Here is a 27,849-nt window from a genome sequence, read left to right as displayed (position 1 = left end):
TACAAGCATGCAGACAATCACTTGCTCAACAGAAACAAAACTATATATGCAAACTCAATACAAACAATTTATCCTCCAACCAGTTTTAATATTCAAAAATACAAAACTCCATTTATTTTTTAAAATTCTGTATCAGGTTAAGAATTATGTGCACATAAGAGAACATATGCACACTTTGCCTGATTTAATTGCATCTATATGCACAAATACCGTTGTTATGAGGTTGCTGATCCACTATGTAAAATAACTCAGCACTTTCACATTCACAGCATTAAAACATTTGACTTATTCAAGGAAAAAAAATCTATTTACTTGTAAAAAATAGCTCAAATAAATTGAAAATTTTAGGCATCCTAAGTATCTACAGAGGTCAGTATACAGGGCTGAGGGCATCATAAAGCCTCTGTGCTGCCAGTTCCACCATTTCACGAAGGGATTCGTCATCTTCACTCCCTGGCTCACAGTCAACTGTCTGGGAACAGAAAGAGAAGGATGTTACAACAGTGGGCACTCCATGCTCCCTCTCAGCACCCACAGAATGCTCCCAAGGGGAAACAAAAAGCAGCCATGAAATTATCAAGAGCAGCAGCCACCATGTAGAGGAGTTCAAACAAGACTCAAGCGAGTTTTATGCTCAAAACTGCTGTGTAAAATGCACTAAATTTTGTGGATTAGATTGGATTTGAAATCAAATAAAATCACACAAGATTCAGTTCCTGGAGATTTTGTTTTATCTGTGAATTCACTCACACTGTTATTATGTTAACAATGCAAAACACATGCAGTCACTAGAGGTACAGGCACCACACAGATGTTCCCACACACATGATTACATTTACACAAAAATAATCCAAGTAAATTAATTTTTTACTGAAACAAATTTTCCTAGAGAAAGATGCCCACCCCAAACATGAAAGTTGATCTACATTCCTGACTGCTCTACCTCAGAAACAAAGGACAGCATTTGAGTAGTAATACTGTTCTTGGTCCTGTGGCCTTTCTAAACTCTAAGACTACACCTCCTTTAATTCAGTATTAATTTGTTACTCTTCTGATTTTTCCAACCATAAAGGTTTGGGGGGAGGAAAAAGGGCACTTAAAACAGCAAACATGGATTTAACGTTATCTAGCTATGTATTAACATGGGGAAAAATCCATGTGTCCCACCAGTCAGATCTACACTAAACAGCTTTTTATATTAAAGCAAATAAAGTTTTATAAGATACATACACACGTGAAGAAAGACAGGTCTGCCTTGTCAAATCTGGTTCCCAATGGCACAAGCTTGCCATTGCCAACACAGACTGCACAGTAAGTACTGCAAAGACACACCCTGCTGGAACTGAACTGCCACTGGCCTTTCTGTCAGTACTCAAATCTTTGAACATAAATGACGTATTACAAAAACGAAATCAAACTCCTTGATTAAGTAGTTGCCTTCTTTTCCAGTCTAGTTACTTTTTTTCTTTATTTCAAGAGTTCTTTCACCAGTCCTGTATTTTTTTGTACTATGTACTAACTGAAATGTAGGATTTTTTGTTAAAGAATTGAAAAGAGATGGCACCATCTGTAATTCACTATTTTCTAAAGATAATTAACATTCATTTGTTTTGTTTCAATAGGTAACAAATTTTTGGCAGGGGCCAACCTTTTCTTCTGGGTTTGTAGAACACTTAAAACATTTGTTGTGACCCCTTAAGGAGAGCATGTGAGAGGTGCTCCATAGAATCAATTTTCATTATATTATTGCTATGAATAGAGGCAGTACACAAGCTATGTTTAATATGTTATTAGTAATGACATATTAAACATATGTTAAAATGTTTAAAGTCAGTATGTTAAAATGCTTAAAAACATGAAGGACATGGCTTTAACCATTCTTTAGAGTTTTAAATTATTCAAATTACTAGGTGTGACAGCATCTTAAAGCACCCTTCTAACATGCATGACATCCAATTCTGTAAGCTATTAAATTAATAAAGTATTTATTTTTGTATTTCAGGCTTTCAATTCAGCTCCAAAAGGATCAAGATGACACAAAAATTTATTAACAACATTCCTAGCCTGTAACTGTTCAGTTATTCAGACCAGAGCCATGCTTTAAAAGCATTAAAACCAAATTGTGGGTTAATTCAGTTTCTCTTCTACAATCTTTATTATTTTTTTTTTTATACAACTGAGCTGCTGAAAAATACTGGGTTTTTTTCTGAATGTACTGCATTTGTTGCATAAACATGGCTAGCATTTTTCAGTTAAGAATGCTCTGTTTTGCTACATTTCCTTAGCAAGTGAGTAGCTGGCAGTGTAGGCAGCACTGGGTGCCAGCAGGAGACTGCTGAGCACAGCACACACAGAAGGGCTTTGCTTTACATACCCGAGTGTCCAGGGAAATGTTGGCAGTCTTTCCATCCACTGTGATGCACAGCACAGACTCATCTTTGGAACTCACACAGTCCTCTCCAAACATATCCCTAAAGCAAACACCCAGCAGTGTCAGGTGTGGTCAAACAGCAAACTTAGGTTTTTCTATTAACCCTGGGGTCACTTGGGCAGGTGAGTATCACCTTGCAGCAACAATTATTTAACTCACTGTGATGGAATTAAGATGATCAATCTTTATTATGACAGTGGGTATCAAATAACAGTGAGAATTTTACCAAAATAATCTCGTCATAAACAAAGGGAAGCTTTCCTTCGGTTTCAAAAGAGGCAAGATTTCTACATAAATAAAAGAATACACTCAGAGTAAGTTTTAAAAGAGATGTGATCCAAAGTTGTCTTCTTTAACCATTTGTAGCATAACTTTCAGAGGCAACTTAAAAATCTGCTTCTGGAAGACATAACTGGGCCCTGTATTCAAAATTCTAATGGTGCTGAGAACTTTTTACTGTACCTCTTTCTTTACTTAATTCCTGGCCTTCACAGAAATTAGACTGAAGTAAATTTGCATGAAGTATTTTTACATAACTATCTTTAAACCCTTTTATACTAAGGCTATTCTATTTATGTGGTTAACATTGCTCATTTTGCTTTAGAAAAATACACATCAACTTACTGAAGCATGATCTCCATTCTCTTCCTATATACATCCATATCTATTTTTTTGGAAATCTTATTTACTGCAGCTGAAAAGAAAAAGAAAAATTACTTTCACAGACATTTACTGGGAGGGAAAAATGGCTAATTGATAGATACTATTCATGAACTGACTTTCCTAAAAAACAATCAAAAAAAAAGTATGTTTAAACAATTTATTAAAAAATGTATTTAAAAAAATGAGACTGAAGGAAATGCATACATTTGCATTACATATGCCTGTTCTCATCATATTTTAAAGTCAAAAATTTCACAATTCACAATCTGACTTTTTACTGCTCCTGCTTATTACTAACACTCATTACATCTCACATATCCTTTACTTAATAGAGAAAATAATTTGCTTTTGTCAGTTGTTTATAATCCCTCCATTTTCTCTTATTACACAAAACTACCACATCATGGAGGCTGGGAGCATGCAGAGAATAAAATAAAATAAAATAAAATAACATGAAATAACACAAAATAACATAAAATAAAATAAAATAAAATAACATAAAATAAAATAAAATAAAATAAAATAAAATAAAATAAAATAAAATAAAATAAAACAAAATAAAACAAAATAAAATAAAACAAAATAAAACAAAATAAAATAAAATAAAACTGGACAGTTTTGTTTTGTTTGATACTGAATGTGAGCAGTAGTAATAAGCACAGATATTCCTGGAATATATTTCAGCATAGAGAAGTTGAAATAAAAACAATACCTTTTTTTAGACCTGGTTTCAAAATTAAGAAGTAGTGTAAGACAAGTGATTTTTCTTTTGAATATAATTATTTAAGTATTTGATTGTTAAAGAGCCAGGTACATGGTCAGCTAAGCAACAATAACTTAAGATATTTTAATTTGATCTCTTTTGATCCTGTGTATATACCCTAAAATACACAACTGCAAGAACTCTTTCAAATGTTTTTACCCCAAATAAGAACAAAAAAACAAAAAAAACCAAAACAAACAAAAAAACCCACCAAAAATAAAACAACTGAAAGAAGCCACACCTGAGATTAGCAGACAAAATCAGCACCATAAAACAACATGAGAGCTGATGCTAAAAGGCCCATAAAAATATGAAGAATTAATTTCAGGGTGGTGGAAGATGGAGAATCTAGATACTGTCACTAACAAATTGTACAGAGAAAGTGTGGACTATGAAAAAACAAGATAAGACAGATACTACAATAAGAAATTTTAAAAATCTGGCAAAACAGTAAAATGTTTTTTTCCATCTGTATAAAAAAGGGAAAAAAAGAGGAGGTCAAAGTATCATTCAAAAATAAAATTTCTATTTTTGGTTAGTCTCATAGAGCAGAACATGAGGACATGGCCAGAAGGACTTATATAGAGAAAATTAACACAACCAAGATCAGAACATTACACTCTGGTCAAGGTCAAGGTGACTGGAAAATCTTTACCCCCAAACAAAGTAAGAACTGTTATGGGAATCTATAAACTCAGGTGAAAGGATTTTAACAAATGTGTTGAGTCAGGTATGGGACTAAACCCCTAAGGAGCACTGACTGCTATTATACAAAATTATTAAAATATATAATAAAAGACAAGAGGGGTAATCCAGTGAAAATAATCCAGTGAAAATATCTGTCCATATCAAATCATAGAATCAAAAAATGGCCTGGACTGGGCCATACAACACTTAATCACTTCAGGTGTTTTGTACAAGGTTTCAAACTTATTTTAAATAAGGCCATGTTTTCCACAGGCAGTCATTGGTTGCCATGTAAGAGAAAGTTTCAACAAATGAATATGGCACAAATAATGAAGACCAACCTGTAATTCTGTTTTAGGTAGCAAATTTTACTTCCTAGTGAGTTCCATAAGGCAAGGAAATACAATAAGGAGATTGCAATCTATTGGAAGGTATTATTTCCCTCTAAGCTTGATGTAAAAAGAAATATAGGAAGAAATGCCTCAGTTAAATAAGCATACACTAAACTTTATACCTTTCTGTATTTTGGGGTTTGACTGAACTTCCAGTATCACTGTTGTCACAGTGTCTGCATACATATCATTAGCAGGATTTGCCACCCACTAGAAGACAAAAAAAAAAAAATTCATGATTTAGACTGAGTGAATAATGCAGCATAGAGACAATGTAACATTAATTGCATTCTCCTTTTTGCTTTTCTCTGAATTCCAGCTTCAAATGACTGTCATACATTCCACACCAAATCAACTACTTTTAACTGGGTGTACTCCAGTAACTTCCCATGAAAAATTCAAGCTTTTGAATGTTTCTGAGCATATTTTACAAAATAATTAATTACCACAACTCTTTGGGGGAGGAAGAAACACCATTTGATGTTATTTACAATTACTATCTGCCAAATGAAAAAAGGGCACCAAATCTGCCATTATACTCATGAGATACAGCAAAAAAAAACCCCAACAGGCACTGGATAAATCAAATAACACACATGCACACAGAACCACAGCTCAAGGGGAACTTTGTTCTAGCCTTTGCTGTACTTGTCATACAACAGAAAACTTAAAACATTGAATTCTGCATAGCTTCTCTATGGTATTATTTTGAAGAAACTGGAGAACAAAATACTTCTTTCTCCCTCACCAATGCCCACCTCAAGGACTACCATGCCTGGTTCCTGGATCACAGTAATATTTTTGAAAACCTTCAGGGCTGGTTTTTGCTGGATTTCTATTTCTTCTACATCACCTAAGAAGTGACAACAAATGGTTAGCAATAATGAAATTATATTGGAAGCAAGACTTACTTGATTTGCCTAAGAAAATAAGTCAGTTTAAGAATAAGAGGGGCTGTCTGTTATCACAGCTGCTCAGAGTAGCTCACAAAATGGAAGCCCATACTCTCTTTTCTTACCTGACAATATTCATTGTTCTGGATTGTTTAGGGTTTTTTTATTAGGTAATTTTGGCCACTTTACTTGGTTTGAATTCTTTTATTTGACTAGCTTAGTACACTGAGTGAGTACACCAACAAAAAAGAAAAGACATGAGGAATTTAGTTAATTCTGCTCCATTTGCAGAAGTAACCAGCTCTTTCCCCTTAAAGGATAATCCATTGCTCACACAAGCACAGAGCTTAAATGAAAAGCACTTGTGCCTGCTAGCACTCAGGTTATGAGACCTGAACCCCAAATGAATATAGGTGCTCTCTTCACTAGTGACATGAATTAGATTCTGACACTAGAGAATTAAAAAAATTCTGAGCTTTAAATCTGGGAAAGGAATCTGCAAGATGTGTGTATCTAGCATAGGAGCTGCCTTTCCCTTAAGAAAGCCAGAGAGAGGCACAGGGGATCATCCCAGTGTCAGGTTTAAATGGCTTCTCATCCAGGAAAAGCCAATTTGTGCCTCTTGGGGAGGCACAGACGAGGCTGTCTGTCCCAAAGGAGGGCAGGGCTCTTGTTTTGATTAACTGGATGGCATTAGCCATTTCATTTGGGGCTAGAGATACAAGACCAATTAATAAAAGTTTCCATCAGAGTGGCCAGAGCGCTCACTTTGGGGCTGACAGAGACAGAAATCAGCTATGCTCTACATTGCTATATGCTCATCACTTTGTAATATGAATGCAGTAGAATCCCCCCAAAGCTGCCACACTCATGAACTGCCTCTGGCAGAAGCTGCACAGTCTAATGTAAGCTGTAAAACACAAAGACATCTCCACTCAGAAGATGACTGGAAGCTGCTGCAAAGGCTGGCCAGGGTGAGTGCTGGCCGTGTGCTGCCCAGCACGCACCGGTGAGTTTCTGCAGCTGGAACGAGAGCAGATTGAAAGGGCCCGTGTAGGGGATGGCCTGCGTCTGGGTCACCGTGCTCATGGCCAAGTCCGTGTAACCTGAAACCATTTGAGAGAGTGCATGTTACAAACTATCCCTCTGAATTGACTGTCTAATAAACAGAATTGTCATTACAGATAAATAATAGCTTTGATACATTTAAGACAAGGGGGCTGAAAAGGATAATTTGTAAAGAGCAGGGTGGAACACCTGTTATAACATAAATAATGTATTTGTGGTTAAGAAACCAGCTTGTTTTATTATCCTGCCTATTAGAGACAAACAATGAACTAGGGCAGCAGAACTGCTTTCCCCCAATCTCTTCTGACCTCAGATTTAATTCCTCTTCTATTCTGAGAACAGATCAATTCCCTGAGTAATAAAAAAGCATAGGAGGACTACACAAATATTTTTTGTGTTCTGTAGCTTTTTACACTAACAACTAATGACATTTTAGAAAATGGTAGGACTATTGATTGAAGTGTTTTTTGGTTCTCACTGGAATGTTTTATGCATATTCTTTCAAAGGAAAAGGTTTTAAGTAACCAGAAGGGAAATGGAATTTTGCTTCTTTTCTGTTAGAGAAAGAAAGATTTTAAGTTTGAGTGAACGAGTTAAACGCATTTCGTCTCACTACGACAGTTCAGAACTTATAGCAAATAAGAAATAAAACTAAGATGTTCACTAATGCTTATGAAACACAAAACTGCAGGAAAAACCCCAGAATTATAAATGTTTTAATGACACAGTAAGTTTCAATTACCCACTGATCACACAACTGTCTGTACTTACTGGAGAGGTCACATGGAGAAAGGATGTGATAGTTAAAATTTCTTTTAACAAGGATTCCAGAAATTCTCTGTCCTTGCTCTGGTTTCTTATCTGCTAAAGATCCCATCACCTGGAGAGAAAAAACACAGAGAGTGCATCAAAGCAATCTGAAGCATTCACAGCTTCAAGTAATTATGGAGATGAAATATCGTTCTCTCAGAAAAATCAGAGTATAAAATTAACTCTGAAAACAAAAGGAGTAACCTAAAAACTTTCTGAGACATAACACAAGAAAAGTTTGTAAGAGTGAAGAACCAAAAAAAACCCCGAAACAACAAAAAAACAACCTCAAAATAAAAACCCCTGAACCAAACCCCAAATACAACTAAACTCAAAATATTCCCATGCTTTGAGACTCTGGACAACATGCAATTTGAAATCAATTAAAAACAGAGGCTACAAAGATAATGTACAGTTTTCACTCCAGAAGAAAATACTGTTCTACATATAAGAAAACATTGATTTCATACCTTGGCAAGTTTTTCTCCTCTGAAGTTTAATGTCACAGCTTCAGTATTCCTAGGATTATGAACTTCTATATGAACTTCATCATTATCCTCATACTCCCGTATCAATGCTGCTTTCAATCTGGCCATTTCATTCTGCTCACCATGAACTAAAATCTATAAAAAAGACAGTTTTCCTCTTAGCAGAAATTATTTGTGCAACCAGACATGTTTAGTAAGCAAGTTATTACAAAAATTGCCATATTCTATCTCATCTTTATAAAAATGCAATTCCATGAGGTCACAGTGTAGGAAACATGAGCTCAATTACAGTTGTGTCTGTGAATTCTCTGCATTATTTGAAGGGTGGGACTTCACAGCCTTGAGTATTAGCTGAAAAATCCATGCTACCAAGCAGAGTGCATTACAGAGATCCTATTTAAGCTTTCACACACAAATATATTGTTGTATCACAAAAGGGAAGTATTAATTTAAGTTCAACAGAAGTCACTTAGCTTTATATTTTTGCGTCTGTGTGTAGATATAATAAACATGCAATTCAAAGAGGATGCTTCAGAGTTCACAATTTTCTTTGCCAAGTTAATTCTCTCCTGTGATTTTTTTCTTTCTTATCTGTGTTTGCACACTGTTTCACCACTAGTTTCAGATCCTAGTTGCTATTTTCACATTCTGGTCCTTCACACCTTCTTCTTCCCTGGATTTGCTCATGCTTTTCCCTCCAAGTGCTGCCTCTGTCTTTTGCTGTCTGCACATATCTTAAATTGATGTCTTCTTATTTATTTCAGGGCCAATTCCAGTGAATTATTCCAATACCAGCATCCCCAACTTCCATACTGCATCTTACTTCCCAAAACACTGCTGAAACAGATTGTGGCCTACACCATTGTCTGCAAAGTCATCCCCAGAGATCCCACATGCACACACTCAAGAACAAGTTGATTTTTACTTTGCTAAGATAACTTGACAAAAATTATCAAAATCTCCACCTTCAATTACTCAAAGCACAGGGATGCTGGCTACTGCTAGACACCAGTCCCTGTCTTAAGGCTGTCAGCTGCTTTGATGAATCCCACTCTGGAGAAAAGGGCAGCATGGATACTGACCACATGTGGAGGTTTCAGGGCCCGGATAAATTCACTGGTTTGTTGATAATCTGTGTGAGCAGAGAAAGAAATGTAATCCACAGACATCTTCAGTGGGAGTTTTTGCCCTGACATAGTTGTGATCTCTTCAGGTTCAGACATGATGTGCTAGAAAATAAAAAGCAACTTAATTAAAAAAAGCCTCCTATATATACAGTATAACTAATGCTTTACATTTCAAAAATCAATGAAATAATAGTGGCAGCCATGTTAAACGTGAAGCAGTGAAAAAAATCTCTCAAATTTCCCAGAACACACACTCAGACATGAAAAACACATGCACAACATACCATTTCATCTTGTGCATCCTCAGCTGTTCTGGGGGCTCATGCTTCTTCCAGATAAACCTCTCTGACTTGTATCAAAACAGTAACAAGTGTGTGATTTCTATCTCTAAAGGCAAAATTAGATGCTGTGGTTGCCCTTACCTGCTTGAATTTGGAAGGATTTCATTCCCTACAGATGGTCAGTGGCACAAGGTGCACAAGGCAGTCTGGTCTCTGACACATAAGTAGTGTTAGACTTAATATCAACTTCTCTAGAACTAGGATTAGGGCTCACTTCTTGAAAAATTAAGCAGTGGAGAGGTCTATTCCTTCTCATATCTTGCCCCTAGAAATGATTATTCTATATAACATCACTGGAAATGGCCATATGCAAACCATCTGTACTTTTCATTAGTATTAGCCAAAAGCAACCAGTTTTGACTACATACTCATACATACCCACCAACAATCTCAGTAAATCACATAAAGACACTTCCTATTGACCAATTCTTTCAAAAGCTACCACGAATGCTATCTGTAATTAAGAGGTTGTGGTGCATTAGCAACTCACCTTAGCAAGAGTTCCTTCAACGCAGTACCCTGCGATAATGACTCCATTCCTCTTATCTGTGCACCAGCTCTCAAACAACTCCCTGGATAAGCCACTCTGCATCATACCTGGGGAAGCCATCACAACACTGGGGCCAATGTCATCGAAGTGATCCATACTCTAGAAAGACACAATGGGAATATCAGTTACCACAGCTCACTTACACAAAGCACAACTCAGCTGCACCCTTATACAACATACAAGAAGGGCCCTGTCTTCACAGATTATACCCCATCCTCATGAAAAGTGTCCTTTGCAGGAAAATTCCTCTTACTGATACCCACTGCAAGCACAGGGATCTGAAGTGGAAAAAATGCTGGGGCATAAGATTCCCTCAAACAGCCCTCTGAGCACTGGGACAGCAGATAACTCAGATATAAACCAGCATCTAATCAATCTATTAGGATATTAAGGATATTGATTGGCTCAGCTGATTGGTGCTAAAGCACACCAAGGCTGTGGGTTCAACCCCTGGAGGGGCCACTCACTTCAGAGCTGGACTCCATGATCCCTGTGTAACCTTCCAACTCAGGATATTCTCTGGTATCAGGATATTAAACATGCAAACTATTGGGCAAATATGAACTCTTTTTGTGAGAATCTCAAGCCTTACCTTCAGATTACTAATATGCTTGAAAACAAAAGGATTGTTGATGTTAATTTGCTTGCGGATTTTGTCATTCATGGCATTGACGTAGGTCTGATAAACTGCCATACACTTCTTGGCCAAAGAGGAGGCATAGTATATGGGGATATCATGCAGTTCAGGATGATTCTGCCAGTATTCATCTAAAACCACAAAACAAACAAAATAAAAAAAAAAAAAAAAAACCCCAGCCACCAAACAACAAAACATAAAATTCCATCCACAGGATTATTTATAAAGTGTGTGCTTCTCAAAAGCATCAGTAATTCTTGTAAAACAGATTTACCAGTGGGCTTTTTCATTTTTAGTACAGAAAATCACCATCACAGCCTCTTTGCTTTCATCTGCTTTTCTAAAACAGTCACCAGCTAGAACTATATACAACCAGTACAAACAATCATGCAAACAAGCACAACAAAGGTGAACTTCAAATCCTTTCAGCAGGTCAAATTTCAACCACCACCTTCAGCTACAAGCTATAAAGTATACATGAGACTACACTGCAATAAGTCTATGTTGGTGACAATAAAATAAAGCTTTATGTCCCTGTCAAATACAAATTCCACATCTAAGAGCCAGGGACATCTGCACACAGATTTGTTTGTGAGAATTCACTGTATGAACATCCTGTGAAATAAACCCATGGGGTTCAAGGTGAGAAGGAATCACTCCATTATCAAGCCTGGCTTTATGCACAGCACCAACAGTTACACTTTACAGCCCAACTGGAACAAAAACAAGAGAAGAGCCTCCGTTAACCACAACTTATTTTATCATTGATGACAGCAGCCTTGACCTTCCCCAAACACAGAGATCTGAATGCAGCTGTGCTCTCCCAGTTGGATACATTTCTGCTAGTCTGAATGATACTTATTGCACAACTGAGACATGATAGTCCAAAAATAGAGGTACACTCTTTTGCCTGTATTTGTGCATTTACAATGACATTATAATGTGCTTTTAGCTGACATTTCTGATTTGCAGGCAAAGCTTCTCACAAGATTTCAGAGAGGCTCACTGCCATGGCTACCTTAACAAGCTCAGGTGTAATGTGGAAAGAGCCAGTGAAAGATAACCAGTCACAAACTGAATTCATCATCATAATTTTCTACACCATAACCCAGTATTTTATTTTTGTCATACAGTTACAGAAAGAAGAGAAATAAACACAGAAGCCTACAGGCTCAGCTGCATAGGCATGTGAGATGCAATTGCATTTTCTACCTAATTAAGCATCCAATTGCATGTCTAGCTTTCCTAGATATATTTTCAAGCTTATCTTTAGAAACTCAGTTTAATATATCTACATACAGCAAAGAGAGGCAAACAAATTACAGCCTAATGGCCACACAAGGTTGAAAATGTTCAGTTTTTATGTTATGTTCTCTATAAATTAAAAAAAGCCTTCAATCAATGACAAGTAGTAAATAATTCTACAACATCAAATACTACCCCATGCCTAGATCTGGATTTCTAGTTTACATTCGAATAGACTAGTAAGACATTTTGAAAACAAACTAGCTTCTAATACTGAGCTAAACTGAAATGAAAAGTGAGAAAGATTTCAAGTAGTTTAGGGATCACTTCATATTCAACACCCCTAAATATAAGCATTTTAAGCTTGAGATAGTTTTCTTTTGATCTTGCCAGCCTTTGAATGAGCAGAAAGACTAGTGAAAAAAATCACCTAACATAGTACAAATTAAATGTGCTAAAAGGAAGAAGAGAGGCCTGGGAATAATTTACTTAAAAGCTGTTTTTGCTTAAGTACCTTGTAACTAGCTATACATTTTATGTGAAGTAGCTTGTTGTGTTCATGGGTAGTTCTCACTTTTGTTCAAAAGCCTAATTTACTTTTCATTATTATTAGGACTTCAGAAGTGTTATAAGTGTCTTCTAAGCTTTTCCTATAAAGAGCTTTTCATTCAGGTTTGTAAATTAAAAGTGCAAAAATAGCAGAACTTCAGAAGAAATCATACCCCTTTTTTTAGCAGAACAGTTTAGGTAAAACAGTTGCTGTTGCAACTTGTTGTTATTTTTCTGTTTGTAATAATTGTCCCTAATTGCTGAAATCTGATTCAAAAAGATTGAAAAGCCAAGCACATATCATCACACCATCATCTCCTTTCTAGATCTCCCATCCTACCACACAAAGCAGAACTGCTGGTTGGTTTACTGGACCTTTTGCATTTGAACAAACATGCCTTATATATTAAATTATCAGGTAAACAACACGCTGTAAAATGGCTGAAGAGTTGTTCAAAGAATTATGATAGCAGAAAACATTCTAAATCCCTTTGTGTGCAGCTGGGAAGGTGCATACCTAGGATGAGGAGCAGCTCCTGAGCTCGGCCCAGGGCAAACACGGGGATGAGGCCTCGGCCCCCTCTGTTGACGATGTCGTGCACGGTGTTGCAGAACCGCGCCTCCCGCTCCTCCCTCTTCTCGTGGATGTGCGTGCCATAGGTGGATTCCTGCAGACGGACAGACACAGCACTGAAAGGGCTGACACACAGACTCATTCCTCATCTTCTCTGAACCCAGCCAAAAAAAGCAGACAAACATACCGGTGTTAACACGCTGGGGAGAGGAAGGAGAGGTCAGAGAGAGGGAAAAGTTCCCCCAAGTTCCCAAAACCACCCCACCAAGAAAACAACCAAAACTTCCCTGTTCCCAAATCTCTCCAAACAATTAAGACAAACAGATCCTGTTGGCACTAAAGAAGTTAGAGCTATTAATTTCAATGCTTCTTTTAAGAGGTTTCAAATGTAACACACTTATTTTCCTAACTGCAAATGCTGCCAGAGCTTTGATGACCACACTGATAGGGCCTACAATGGTACATGTGCCATGGTTTAACATCAGACTTCAAATATAGGAATTACACAAGATTTTGATGTGACTTGAAATTAGATTATCAGTTACAGAGAACAGCCAGAAGGGACACAGTAAATTAAATAATTCTATAAGTTCCTAGCGTTTGTTTCCAAACTAAAACTGTTACTTACAAAATTTCCCTTGAGCTGCTGTTTTCCAAACATGGGTTCAGAATAAAATAATTTCACTCAGAAAACAAAACAAAACTATGGAATAACACTCAGAGCCCCACCACTGAGGACAAATTCTTAACATATCTGGAACTAGGTTAGGATCCACTAAAAGAGACGTCTGGTTAAATTTAGGTTGGTGTAACGCAAGTCAAAATCAAATAAATCTCCCATCTCAGAAAGGTCTGTCTAGAGTCTTAAGGAGCTTCATCAGAATTATAAAATAGTAATTAGACTTTTCAACACAATGGGAAGCAATGTCAGGGTTCTGAGCACCCAAGTATTTCACACAAATATATTTAACACAAATCCCTCCCTCTAAATCTCCACTGTCTTTGTCATTCTGTTTAGGCTTTAGTCAATTCATACCCCTAGTCCATAATTAATCACTAGCAGAAAGAAATCATTTTGCAAAACTTACAATTATAAGAATGTCGGGTTTAATATTGGGAATCTCAGCTGCCATCAGGTGTCTGTCCTCCTGCCTTGAGAAATCACCTGTGTATAACAGCTGTTGGAGACAAAGAGAAGCACTGCTCTGGTTACAGCTTCTACCAGTCAGCAGCCTTTAAAGGGCTGTGCAAAGATGGTTTGAATGAATTCCTGATAAAAAGGTCAGCTGGACTTTAAATAAGACCCTTCTTACGTGAGCAGTGCTTACAATTTTAGGTCAACAGCACTACAAGTATTTAAATTTCAATAGTAAAGGTTTTTCAAGCAGTAACATCATTCCAACAAAACCAGGTAAACAAATATTAGGCTCTTATTTTTCATTTCAGATATCAAGGTACCATTTTCAGCTTTCTGCATACTTGCATTGACCACAAAGAAGTAAAAATAGACATAACATAAAACACAGCAACTCCTACAAGGAAGTAAATCAAAGATCAAAGTGTATTTACATACCAGAATGCAAATATAACGAATAATACAATAAAATTATTTATTAAAAGTTCTTCTAATATTTTTTATACTGATAAAGCCTGTTATCTCATTAATTTTCCAAATAGAATAATCACTTTCCCCAATACACCAAGAAGTAATTTTTAATTGTTATTTATTTTTAATGGATTCTTAACTGCAGGGTGGAATGCAACTCTCTGCACCAAAATTGATGGTTTCAAAACTGACATTTTTTGATTTAACAATAATTCCATTGATGAAAATGTGAATAATAAATAACATACAGTCAGTGACAGCAGACACCTGGTCTGCCAAGTAACCTACTATCACAGGCAATTAATGAAAATAATGATATTAAAACCCAATCTATTTGAGTCATGCATAGTAAGGGGGAAATCCTCTTCATCATGCCTCAATCAGAAAAAAACCCAAAAAAGCAACACTAAGAGACCTAAATTTTATTGTGATCATTGTAAACTCAGTTCTATTTCTAGGATTTTCTTAAAGTTAAAACTCTTGCACTTGCCAATCATTATAAATCATGAACAAACTCCTCCTGGGCAGCAAGCCTCAGAACCACCTTCTCTTCCCTCTTCTGGGCTGCGTGAAACTTTCCTTGGACAGTGAAGGAATGTTCACTGCTGAAGTATGCTACTGAACTCTAATTCATGAGATGTGTTTCAAGTATCTGGTTTTGGCACAGTGCTGCCTTTGATTATATGATTTACTTAATCCCTCTGTGCCTAAAATTAATAATAATCTTATTTCTTTAGGTACTTTGGCACAGGAGTGTTATGATAAAAATGTAACTCACATACACTGACAAATGCCACATAAGAACTTGAGACAGGCAGAGACGTCAGAATTACAGAAACAAACATCTGCTCACAGATTTAATAAAATGCAGTTTCCACAAACTGCCTCAGCTACCACCTGCCTCTGATGAGCCCAGCAAGGGAAACTACAAGTTTAGTGGTTCTAAATCTGAGTCATGTCTCAGACTCCCATACAAATCACACATCTTACCTGATTTGTATCACTTGCCAGTGTTAATCAATGAGAAAATTCATGTCCTCTGCCCCTGACCTGAGTCCAAGTCTATTGGACAGCTCCAGCCACAGTGGTGGGGCATAAGAGACAGTAATAATTAATGACTACATTAGTACTCAGACTTGATTTCAACTTGTAAGAAAGAGAAAATACCTTCACACCAGCTATTTCAATCATAAACATGGCTGCTCCCAGAACGTGGCCTGCGTGGTAGCACCAGAATTTGATTCCTGCCACCTCTTTCACTTCATGGAAGTTGATGGTCTCAATCTTGTCCATGCTTTCTTCCAGGTCTGTTTCTGTGTACAGCATGTCATCTGCTGAGATGTTACTGCATACAAGTGAAATGGCTAAACATCAGCTCACCTGAACAGCTGGAAAAAACTTCCTGGCTTTTCCCCACTGACAGATTTCCATCCAGTAACACCCATGTCTCCCATGTTAGAAATCAAGGCCAGCTACTCTAATGGAGCTCCTTAAGGAGAGTTAAAGTACTGTTCTTTTGAAAAGCCATGCTAGAAGAGTCTTTTCAGTTAAAATCTGCTCTGTGTTTCTCAAAAGGTTCCCAGCCCCAGGCAGAGATCTGCCACTTAGCATGTAAGAGTCCTCAAAAACCCCATGGATCCATGCTCTTCCTACCAGCCCAGAACAAACAAGTTAAAAGAGGACTGTTCTGATCCAAGCTCTAAACAGCTGAGCTGGGATACACTCAGGACCGTTGCTGTCACATGGAAATAATGCGTCAAGGCATGAAAGACAAGAAAAAAAAAAAATAAGAGAAAAATACCCCAACATGTAAGTAACAGAGCCTCTTGGTATATTTATTATTTGATCTGTCCTTGTCCTGAAGAGTGAATTGTAACTTTAGGAGCTTAAAATTCACTACAAACTATCCATGAGGTAGTAAAATGATTCATTACTTCTAATCTGGTTATATGTAATGTTGCTACTTAAGATAACATCCAGGTTCATCCAGCTACTTTTGGTAGCTTCACCTTAAGTTTCCCTATGGAAAGGGAAATAATAGGTAAAATAATTCAGGAAGAGACAGCCCACAGGTTAGCTTACCTGACTTTAACATAGTCTGAAAGAAGCCATCTGTAAATAGCTTTTGTGGCATGAGTCATAAATGTCCTTCCCTTAAAACTTGTTTTCTGTAAAAACCATGGCAAAGCCCCACAGTGATCTAAATGGAAGCTTAAAACAGACACACAAATCCAATTAATACATTCATATTACACAACACTAATATATAACATCCATAATTCACTACTTCACTGGACTAACATGGTGTCATGCAAATCCAGAAACAGAATTTTCAACCTTGTTGTTAACGGTGCTGGTCTACATTCTGCAGACTAGTGACCAAAAACATGACCAAGAAAAGGTAAAACTAATACAGGAAATTCTCCATTAACTGCCAAGGTTTTACATGTATAGTATTAGAGTTACCTTCTTTTTTGTAATTTCCATATAAATTTAGAGGGAGAAAAGGAACAGGAACCAGGGACATTAAACATCAAAGATACATGACAGCTAAAAACACAATCCTAATTTTGCAAGTTGCACACTAAAGAATAAAACATGATCTCTGAAAATTAAATTGTTTGTTCACACTTCTAGTTTGACCCATCTTAAGAAACTACATTTGAAATACATGTAGAACAAACACATACTACAAAAGCTCAGAATTTTATGGAGAACTTTTTATTACAGGTTACATCACTTAGAAATGGCTCTCCTTGTCTCTCAGCCACTAAGCAATATATAAACCACATTCAAAGCTTGTATAAGTCTCCAAGAACCTTTTTAATTCAAAGCCAACAAAGCAAAAAACACAACCAATATTCTTCTGGAGTCTTTGTGTAGAAAACTCACTCCACAAGCTCTCACAATGGTGTTAAAGCAGACCAGGCTGTAAAACAGTCACAAATCAGAGTGACCTCAGAGAAGAGCTGTAATGTCAAAAGTGGATGAGCATCCTCAATATTCAGTCCTTAATTCTAAATGGAGATCCTTCAAACTTTTTTTAAAACCCAGAAACTAGAATTTTTCCCTACCATCTAAATAACACCTATTTTTCAGCCTCTCTTAATAACCTACAAGTGAAAACAGCTCAGACCACGACGTCAAGTTATTTGTGCTTTTAGGTGCCACTTACTGACTAATAAGGAGGAGATCAATCTCAGCTGGATCTATCAAATCAATGTAAGGAAGAGCATCCATTCCTTCCAGCCCAGGATGGATTCCACAATCAAGCTGAAAAATGAAACAAAGTTAAAGCTTCCAGCAGAAGGTATAAAACCCCCTGTTCCATCTTGGTCTATGACATAGTTATTAGTGACTGGTAACTTTTAGCATCACACAAAAAAGGTTTTCTTCATTAAACATTACTTTTAGCATTGGATTTCAAGAAGAACAGTTTGGGTTGGAAGCACATACATTCTATATGGGGAGAGGGTTTTATTTTACAACACAGCCTCTGTGATGCCTAATGCCATACGTGCTATACTGCTCCAGAAGGCTACACAATGTGCCTTTTCCAGCACTGTGTCTGACTGCAGAGCAGAGGCTGAATTTAACCTGCAGCATTTCAGATCATTTCAGTGATCTGAAGCAGCACACTGAGAGAGCATACAAAGATATCCATGCAATAATTACCATTATTTTTCTTCCTTTAAACTCCAGAATGATACATGACCTTCCTACTTCTTGGCCAGCACCTCTGCAAAGGGATATGAAAGTCATGAGGACTGGAACAACGCACACCGCACAGATGTAACTACACTGGATGCCTTTACCGCGGTTATTTTTCTGTGCAGAGATAACAACTGCACGGCCCTTCTAAGCCCAGCCATCCAAAGTACCTGAGCAGCTGGATTTATCCCAAAGGAAATGAGGCCCTACCTAACGCGGCAGAAATAAAAACAACCCATTTGAGGAAATTATTTTGGCCTTTTTTTTTTTTTTACTGAGCACTCGACTCTCAAACTATTGACACGTATAATTAAGTTCACCTAAGTAACAAATCGGGCCCAATAAGCCTGGAGTAGCATCCTCAAGCTGTCCCCAAACCAACGCTCGTGGGAACGCCACCACAAACCCCGCCAGCCGGCAGCGGCCCCTTCAGCAGGGCAAGAGGCGGCCCCAGCGGCGCTGCCCCGGCCCGGCCCGGCCCCCCGCGCCCCGCGGCTGCCCCGGGCGCTCACAGGGGCCGGATGAGCAGCTGGTCGCTCTCCTCGGCCGGGATCAGCGCCTCGGCTTTGCGCTTGGCCGCCATCGCACCGCGCTCCTCCCGCCGCCTTCCGCCTTCCGCCGCGCCTGCGCCGCCCCGCGCGACCCGGAACGGCATTGGCAGCGGCGGCGGCATCGGGATCGGGAACGGGATCGGGATCGGGATCGGCAGCGGGAGCCAGCGGGGCCCGGTGAGCAGCGGCCGCATCGCTCTGTCCCTTTTCGGGTTATCGGCCGGGGACGGAGGGAAGAACGGGGGGAGAAGCAAAGGCGGGATGCGGTGCTGCCCTGCCCGGCTTCCCGGGCCGCCCCCTGCTCCCGCTGGGGCAGGGATGCTCCGCGGAAAGCCCGGGAGCTGCTGCGGGCCCGTGGATGCACCCGGACCGCCCGGGAACCGCTGAGGGCCTCGGAGGCCGCTGCGGAGCGGCAGAGGCGCCTCTGGAGCGGCCGCAGGGCTGTGCGGAGCCGCCGGCACACCCGCGCTGGAAGCGGGGCTCGGGGTGTGCTGGACACCGCCCTGCTCCCACACCGCTGCTTGCCCTCAGTGGCTCTTGCTTAGTCCGCCAGGCACCCAGTGTTTGCTCAGCGGCGGCCTGGGGACTGTGACCCATCCCGGCGTCGCACATCCAAGCTCCGCCTTGGGCTTCTTTCATTATTTTCTGCAGTGTGAGCCGTCTTCCGTAGGTTGTCATCATCCATTGTCCTCTTTCTTCCGCCTGCTCAAAGTTTCTGAAGTTTTGTAATGACAGTAATTCGTCTCTGAAGCTGAGAAATAGGGTTTCAGAGAAACAGGGAGCCAGCATCCTGTTGCTTGACACTGGCCAGCCAAAGTTGAAGTGAAGCAAGGTGTTGGTAGGGCAGGCACATAGGAAACAGGGTTCTGGAATCCTCTCAGAACTCCCAGGAGCTCAGTTCTAATGCAGTAAATGTACCACGCATTTTGCTTCATTTTCAGGAATATGTGAAGTGGTAGTGGCTGCTCCTAGGAGTATTCCAGTCAGTAGTTCTTCAGAAATAGGTTGGGGTTGGTTTTTGTTTTTTGTGGTTTTTTTGTTGTTGTAGGGAGGTGTTTAGTCAGATGGTGGGGGGGGGTTAGATTTTGCTTGTTTTGTTTTGTTTTACTGGAAACACTGTAATAGGAGCAGGGAATGTGTTCTGTGCACTTTATAGGGCACTTAGGTAGTACTCACAAGTAAAAATCACCTAATGTTTAGGTGGGAATAAATTTTAAATTTTGCCTTGTTTCTAACTCTATCTATGCATTAGCAACTGACCTTTGCAATACTCTGTAAACCAAGTAGTAGCCTTTTTTGGCAATTCAGAAGAATAGGGAAGTTTTAGCAGAGAGCTTGAGGAACTTTCCCCAGTCACACATGAAAAGCACCAGAGTAAAATGCCTACCTCCATTCACAGAGCCCTGAGCAAATTTCCAGTTTTGGTCCACTTTGAACACAGTCACTGGTATTTGCCCGGACCTCCTTCCCTTGATATGACAGGCTTTAATTTTAACTTTTTCTGCTTAGAAGATCTTCTTTGATCCAATTATGAAAAGATGTTTAGAAAAGGAAAAAAGCGACACAGCAGCAGCAGCTCACAAAGCAGTGAAATCAGCACTAAAAGCAAGGTAAGCTGGATGTGGTGTTTATTCTCTTTGCGGAGCACTTGGGTTTGCTCCAAATTAACAGTTCAGTGGTTCACTTGCACTGATGGTAGGATGTGATTTCCATAAAATTTCATGTTCCACAAAGAGAACTTTCTACTTCCATTCCTCAGATTGTGTTATGAGAGTTAAAAATACGTATTAGTCATAAAGCCCATGTATTCTGAGATGAGTACTCAGTCACTTCCACACTGAGTTGCACAAACAAGATTTTCTCACAGCACATAGAAAGGTTTGAAGAAAAAATTACTACATTTGTTCTATTTTTTTCCTTTAAGGACAGTGCCTGCTGCTAGGTACCACGAATGAGTTCATTCTTCAGTACTTCTTGATTTCTCAGTATCTCTAAAAGTATTCTTAATTTTGAATAATGTGTTCATTTTGTCTGATCATTTTTAGAATGATCACTTGAATATTCTGGGTTTTCCAAGGTGCTGTTTGTTTTCCCCTGCACTGCTATGTTAAGTATTGGTGACAAGCATGTAGTTGTCAATTTCTTCAGGTAAAATTGCAGCACCAGAAAAATTTGGTCATAACACTAAGGTTTATTTTTCCTTTTTCTCTGGACATAACCTTAAGGTTCATTTTCTCTTCTTCTGTCATTTCTTCCTTCTTTCAAAATATCTGTGGACTTCTCAAAGGTTCCTGATGAACTTTTATCAGTCCAGTCTGCACTGAGGCAGAAAGATAACTTCAGGAAAGAAACAGGTGGTACTGTTTTTTCCTCCTCATTTTCCAGTGCTGCTGAAGTAAATAGAACATAAACTTTAGGTTTTTGTTTTTGTTTTTTTTTTTTTTTTTAACACTTGAGGCAGGACATCTAGAACTGAATTGTTAACACAATCTCAGTAACTTTCTGATGATGATTTTTTTTTAGTCTGTAGATTCCAGTCTTGGGGGACTTTCCAGGTCTAGTACTGTGGCCAGCCTCGATACAGACTCCACAAAAAGTTCAGGTATGTAATCAGAGCTTGAGCAGGTATGGATGGAGCAGGATTAACTTTCTGTCTTTATACAAGACAGCAGAAAATGGAAAAGTATTAGGTATTTTCAGTAATACTGAGTGAATCTGTTAGGTAGCCTTGTGACTGTTGGAGGCACAGCCCTAGGCTTCTATTATTTACAATTCATCTAGGATTGAGTCACTGTTTTCAAAGTAAAGTGTCTGAGGAAGAAAAACTTAGCTGTGCTACCAGTCTGTTACCAGCACAAATCTTGTACAGCTTTTTGGATTGCTGTTTTCTGCTTTTCTAAGTTTACATTTGCACCAAAATAATGGAAATAAGATTTGATTCTACTTGTTTTTAGTCACCAGTGTATCACTGTTGGACCAAACAATTAATTTGAAACAAGTAGACCTCAAGAAGTAGAACCAGCTTTTTTATGTTTTCTGATTCAAGGTTGTTAACTCCAAATTTGAATTGGCATAAACAGTGCTGTTTATACCAATATCATGTATGCATACAAAATTGTTGCCTTCACCAAGGGTCTGTTCTAAATCAATCCAGTACAATTCATTAAAGAGGAGTTAATGTACTGTGATAAGTGTTTGATGAAAGTCTGCAGAATTAGGGAATTTATTATGTTAGCCCTGTCAATGGCAATTAGAATAGCATTACAGTTCTGGAAGTCTTCAGAATGGCTTTGTTTTACTTTGTTGCAGGACAAAGCAATAGTAATTCTGATACATGTGCAGAATTCAGAGTTAAATATGTTGGTGCCATTGAAAAATTGAAATACAATGAGAGCAAAAGCCTTGAAGGGCCACTGGACTTGATAAATTACATAGATGTTGCACAGGTAAGTGGGTTACAAAAGGCAATACCAACAAAGTCAAAACATCGTAAACTTAGGTGTGGGGTTTTTTTAGTTATCCCTGCATATTTATATTTATTATATCTCCCCCTCTTTTTTATTTATTAAAATCTGTAAGTTTTAGACTTACTTGAAGAAAGTGGCATACTTAACTATTAACCTATGAATCTCAAAAGCCATCACAGTTGTGTAATTTTAGGTGACTGGAGAAGGTGCACCCAGAGAACCAAGGCCCTTTTCATGAGCCCTTATTGATCAAGTCCCAGCTGAAAGTTGTTACATTGCCTCCAGATTGATTAGGATTAGTAACCAGGAAGGAATATCTCCCCAGATTCTTTAGTATTGTAAAAGTTTTCCCATAGATGAGGATGTCAAGTTTCTGCAAGTTTCATCACTCATGAACCTGTGACCAAAGAACCTGAATATTTGGGTCGAAAGCCATAATTGCTTGTTCTCATTAGGTGGCTGATTATATATATTTAAAAGCACAGAATATCTGTTTATTGTGCAGCAACTTGTCATTTCTGAATATTTGCTAAAATTGTTTTTGCAGCCAGACAGTGCAAGTGCTGCCAGTGGAACATGGATCACCTTGGGTCAGCATGATAGGCCATGCAGGATTTTTCAGCCAACCTGATTTGACCACAGGGCCAAACTCTCCCCTGAGATGACAAATTCCTTTCTGGAACCATGTGATATTTAGAGTAGAATAGAGCAGAATGGAATAGAGTGTTCCTGCTGGAAGGGACCCACGGTGACCACCAGTCCAAACTGCCTGACCACTTTGGGGCTGACAAAAGTTAAATGTGTTGTAAAGGGCATTGTCTAAGTGCCTCTTAAACACTTGACAGGTTTGGGGCATCAGCCACCTTTCTAGGAAGCCTGTTCAAGTGTCTGATCACCCTTTCAGTAAAGAAATGCCTCCTAATGTCCAGTCTTCCCTGAATGTATTTCACATAACCTTAAGACACCTGGGCAGTCCCACAGAGCAGGATCTGAGCAGGGTTTGTGCTGGTGCTGACCCAGTGGACCCAAGTACACATAAATAAGTTTTCTGTTATGTATCTTCCTTGTTCATGTTCTTCTGTCTGCACTAAAGGATTTTGTTTGTTTCCCTCCAAAGCAAGATGGAAAGTTACCTTTTGTTCCAGGTGAAGAGGAGTTTATTATGGGAGTTTCCAAGTATGGCATTAAAGTTTCCACATCTGATCAGTATGTAAGTGCTTCACCCAACTTGTCTTTCTGATGAGAGTTGATCAGTGCTTTCATTTATTTCTCTGGTAGATGATCTGTGTGACCAAAATGTCATTTCTGGCTTTAAGCAAAAGCAAAACAAACAAGCTCTCCCAGCAGCACTGCTTCATGTCATATTTCCACAGGCTGTGTTTTCCTGGATTTATGACAAAAAGCTGTTCCTTTTGAGATAGAGCACCACACAAAAGGCAAGCAAGTCTTTGGTAACACTCTTTGGGCATCATTATTTCTAGGGGGAAAGTAGTGTGACAGTGGTGGCCAAGACCGTAGGTTCCTCAGCCCAAGTTAGCAAGGCAGTTCCTCTAGGTGTTTCTGTGAAGAGGGAAAAACAAAGGATGGGGTTTTTCTAAGAATACCCAAGTTGCCAGCTCTTTTAAGTTCCATCCTGCACTCTTAATCCAAGAAGTATAGTTCACTCCAGCATTAAAACCTCATGATTCCACTTTATTGATCAAGCCTACTTTTTGTTTGCATCATTTCCTACATGTAGTTTCTTTTCCTTTAGTGCACTTCAAGTAGCTTCTTTGCTAAAAATAAAAATCCGGTCTCTTCCCCAGGGCCCTCCAGTTGCCTTTGTGTAGCTTTGTGTTGCAGCCATGTGGTTTCCTTCTGGTTGCCCTCAGAGCCCCAGATGCCAGAAATACTTGGCCTTAGGAAGCCTTGACCCATCAACAACCCAGCGATGCCTGTTCATGAAAGCCTCAAGTATGAGCATGGAGAATGGCATTGCTTAATGGTTGAATGCTCTGAAGAGAGCCAAAAAGTTTCCTTTGGTCCCTTCAGAAAATCAAACACTTGTTTCTAGTGCCTGGGAGGAAGGGTAGTACTTGTTATTCAGACTTTGAATTCTTTTGCTCTCCTAAATTCTTAATTCTCATTGAGAACACAGGTTACACTATTATTTAAATTCCTTTGTGCTTTGATAAAGATCAAATAGCTAATTTAAGACTTTCATCCATCACTTTTCTGTCTTCAAATTGCAAGCTTGCACAAGCAGATAAAGCCTTTTGTGGTTAAGCTAGCTTGCACTGACAATTTGTTGCGTTGCATTGTTCCTCAAATTCTGGCTTTTTGCATATGTGTCACTGTAGGCATTTAATTTGTCCTTCAGTGTGTTAGTTCACCAAATTCTATTCACAGAGTTCCAAGATACTGAAAGGATGGGAAGAAATTAATTTACAAGGAGGCTGTGCTCAAAAGAATTCTATCATCCCTCTTTGAGTGATAATCTACATACACATTAGTACTGTAGCAAGTGCCAAGCAAGCAACCCTTGAGAGTTAGTAGGAATTTGGTGAGCAGCCCTGGCATCTTTCTTACAGAGATGGGAGGGTGGATGCAGGAAGCTCCAGGCAGGCTCCAGCTGCCCTGAGCATGGTGGGATATTGCTGATGGTGACAGCAATGTGAGCAATGAGCTGAGGAGCTTCAGGATGGAGATGTTTTTCAGCCAGGTGACCTTAGGGCTCTGGTGGAGGTCTCTCCCTCCAGGATTCCAAGGCAGGCAGCAAGCTCACTGCCCCTTTTTACAGCTTCTCTATCAAAGTGGGCATTGCCTTAGACCCTTCAGCTGACAGAGACAGCTGTTTGATACCATGAACACTGAAACAAAGCTGTCTAGAATTCCTAAGACCCTGGAGATGGTATGACTGGAATAGACCAGATGAGTATGATCAGAGGGCAGGATGGCTGGAGAAGAAAGGCTTGTGTAGGGTGCAGCTGCAGAGACCTTGTACTGAATGTCTTCTACCAATCCCTCTCTGGAATGGCCAAAATCAGAAGTATTGGGACTATGGTGGAAATCCTGCAGCTCTGATGGAGAGTAGATTTCTCCCAGATGAGATTCATGGAAGAGTCAGGACACATCCTGTGGTTTAGGTCACCAATAGCCTGGCTAAGCCACATGGCTACTGCCCCCCAGAGCAGCTGGCCTTGTCTTTGCTCTTTTCTGGGAACAGTTTCTTGTGCATATCCTTCCCAAGACTGGACAGGGGGAAAATACTGGGAAAGTAAGAAGTTGTTTTAAATTACCTCTATGCCAGAAGGACAGAGTGTCCCACCTGTCACAGAGGCTGAGTGAGGAAGTGAATGTGCACTTTCAGATTATGGCCAGGAATGTCTCCATAGAATCATGGGAGGGGGTGAGTTGGAAGGGATCTGAAAGATCCTCTAGTTCCACCTCCCCTGCCATGGGCAGGGACACCTCCCACTACACCAGGCTGCTCAAAGCCCCCTCTAACCTTGAACACTTGCAGGGACTGGACAGCCACACCTTCTCTGAGCAACATGTTCCAGTGCCTCAGCACTCCCACGTAAAGAATTTCTTACCTTAAATTCAGTAACTTACTATAAACATGCTCTTTCAGTTTAAAGTGATTCAAATCCCCTTTTAGTCACTACATACCCCTGTAAGAAGTCCCTTTCCTGCTCTCTTGCAGACCCCCTTCATGTACTGGGAGGTGCCCCAAAGTCTCCCCAGGAACTTTACTCCCGGCTGAACAACTCTGTCAGTTTATCTTCATAGTCCACATGGGAATGCACTTCTAAAGTAGAAGCAAAAGTTAAAGCTAAACTTGTGCTTAACCACCACTTTTTAAAATCTTGACTAAACTCTCAAGTAAAAAAAAAAAAAAATTCCCAAGGAAAACTTTTCTCCTTTAAATAAATCTAAAGTATTCTTTTGTAAGTAAGAATAAAAACATGGAAAACTGAAATATCTCTTGCTGTTCCAGAGTAACTTTTATTTGCCATGTGCTTTCAGGATGTGTTACATAGGCATGCTCTCTATTTGATTGTAAGGATGGTGTGCTATGACGATGGTCTGGGAGCAGGAAAAAGTTTACTGGCTTTGAAGACAACAGATGCAGCCTCTGAAGAATGCAGCCTCTGGGTCTATCAGTGCAGTAGTTTGGTAAGAGTTTATGCTTTCAGTGTTTAAATTAGGTATTGGAATTCTGATTCCAGTAAAGGGAGATTCTAAAACCGAAGGCCCTTGTGAAGGCTTTTTGGCAGAAGGAGGATTGCTTAATTTAAAAAAAAGGTATAAATTTCTGTTGGCTGAGGAGGGGAAAACAGCCCTGCTGCCTACATTCCCTAAAATTGCCAGTGAGTGTACTCACCTGAGAAAGCTCTGTCCAGTCCAAAGAGTGCTATGGCAGCACCTATGGACAATCTGCACTTCTATTTCCAAACAAAACAAAAATCTGGAGCAGGAAGTGATGGAGTAACAATTCTGGTAATAGAGCATGCAACCATATTTGTAAGCAAGGGAGGTGATCCCTCTTTATGAGTAGGAGAATTCATTGTCAGGATGCTCTGATGACACCAACCCTTGGCTGGCAGTGCTGGGGGAACACAAAAAATGAAGTTGTGAATGTTGGTGCTGTGCTATGCTGACAGCCAGCAATGCTGACTTGGTTCAAAAGAGCTCGTGTAAGACAGCTCCTACGTGTCATTGCAGGCCAGACAGGTGTTTTGTGGGTCTCACAGAGCAAAATGAAGGACACTGCTTTAAATGAGTTTTGAGAAGTTTAGAAGTTCTTCAGAAGGCGTTAACGTGAGTGTTTGGGTTTTTTAGGAACAAGCACAAGCCATTTGCAAAGTGTTGTCTACAGCCTTTGACTCGGTTTTAATGTCGGAGAAGTCCTGATTTCCTTTGGCAGCGGCGTTGGTGCGGGAGGCGCCGGGCTCCTTGGGACACCAGGGACAGCTTGGAGCCACACACCGGCCTAGGAGAGACTGACTGTGCAAAGGAGACCCTCACACCCTTGCACATGGTACTTGGCATTCCCCAAACATCACTTGAAGAGTCCATCTTCAGTGTCCAGGACATTACAGAATTTTATATTTAACACAATTTCTCTTTTTCCTAAATCATGTTTTGTATGTTAATGTCAATATTGCAGAAATGTAAAATAAAACTGACACTTGCTTCTACCTCATTGTCTGAGAAATAATTTGTTAATATAGACTGATTCTGCTTAACCCAGGTACTAGAAGAAAAGCAAAATGGTAAAATGGAATTACTTGGTGCTTTACCCCTCTAATTT

General features: G+C 39.3%; 2 protein-coding genes and 1 long non-coding RNA gene across 8 annotated transcripts; 2 read left to right on the top strand and 1 right to left on the bottom strand.

Moving 5' to 3' along the window:
• Window positions 1–67: 67 nt before the first annotated feature.
• On the bottom strand, window positions 68–19,367 carry CPSF3 (cleavage and polyadenylation specific factor 3). The gene is made up of 18 exons (XM_064707692.1): window positions 19,048–19,367; window positions 18,500–18,563; window positions 18,000–18,097; window positions 16,907–17,035; window positions 15,992–16,169; window positions 14,307–14,396; window positions 13,162–13,312; window positions 10,806–10,981; window positions 10,154–10,312; window positions 9,278–9,424; window positions 8,178–8,330; window positions 7,669–7,777; window positions 6,837–6,935; window positions 5,695–5,789; window positions 5,059–5,146; window positions 3,056–3,125; window positions 2,375–2,471; window positions 68–472 (listed from the first exon to the last, which is right to left on the bottom strand). The coding sequence occupies exons 1-18, from the start codon at window positions 19,278–19,280 to the stop codon at window positions 371–373; spliced, it is 2,238 nt and encodes a 745-aa protein (XP_064563762.1). The 5' UTR covers window positions 19,281–19,367; the 3' UTR covers window positions 68–370.
• LOC135445353 (uncharacterized) lies at window positions 16,145–18,732 on the top strand. Its single transcript, XR_010439514.1, has 3 exons — window positions 16,145–16,633; window positions 17,989–18,134; window positions 18,527–18,732. It is a non-coding gene; the product is annotated as an uncharacterized LOC135445353 (long non-coding RNA).
• On the top strand, window positions 19,040–27,736 carry ITGB1BP1 (integrin subunit beta 1 binding protein 1). 6 transcript variants are annotated; one of them, XM_064707695.1, is made up of 7 exons: window positions 19,040–19,263; window positions 20,596–20,696; window positions 21,610–21,688; window positions 22,396–22,532; window positions 23,675–23,763; window positions 26,600–26,711; window positions 27,378–27,736. In XM_064707695.1, exons 2-7 carry the CDS (start codon window positions 20,625–20,627, stop codon window positions 27,447–27,449), a joined length of 561 nt encoding a protein of 186 aa, XP_064563765.1. In that variant the 5' UTR covers window positions 19,040–19,263; window positions 20,596–20,624; the 3' UTR covers window positions 27,450–27,736. The 6 variants fall into 6 exon arrangements, with proteins under 6 accessions (XP_064563765.1, XP_064563766.1, XP_064563764.1 ...); XM_064707696.1 differs by having other exon boundaries at window positions 19,041–19,263; window positions 23,699–23,763; XM_064707694.1 differs by having other exon boundaries at window positions 19,044–19,263; window positions 20,599–20,696; window positions 23,671–23,763; window positions 26,562–26,711.
• The last annotated feature ends 113 nt before the right edge of the window (window positions 27,737–27,849 follow it).

The sequence above is a fragment of the Zonotrichia leucophrys genome, chromosome 3 (assembly GCF_028769735.1).
Source record: "Zonotrichia leucophrys gambelii isolate GWCS_2022_RI chromosome 3, RI_Zleu_2.0, whole genome shotgun sequence".
In the NCBI taxonomy this organism is placed as follows: domain Eukaryota; kingdom Metazoa; phylum Chordata; class Aves; order Passeriformes; family Passerellidae; genus Zonotrichia; species Zonotrichia leucophrys.
The sequence above is the reverse complement of the archived record's forward strand: the minus strand, read 5'-3'. Positions and strand labels throughout refer to the sequence as shown.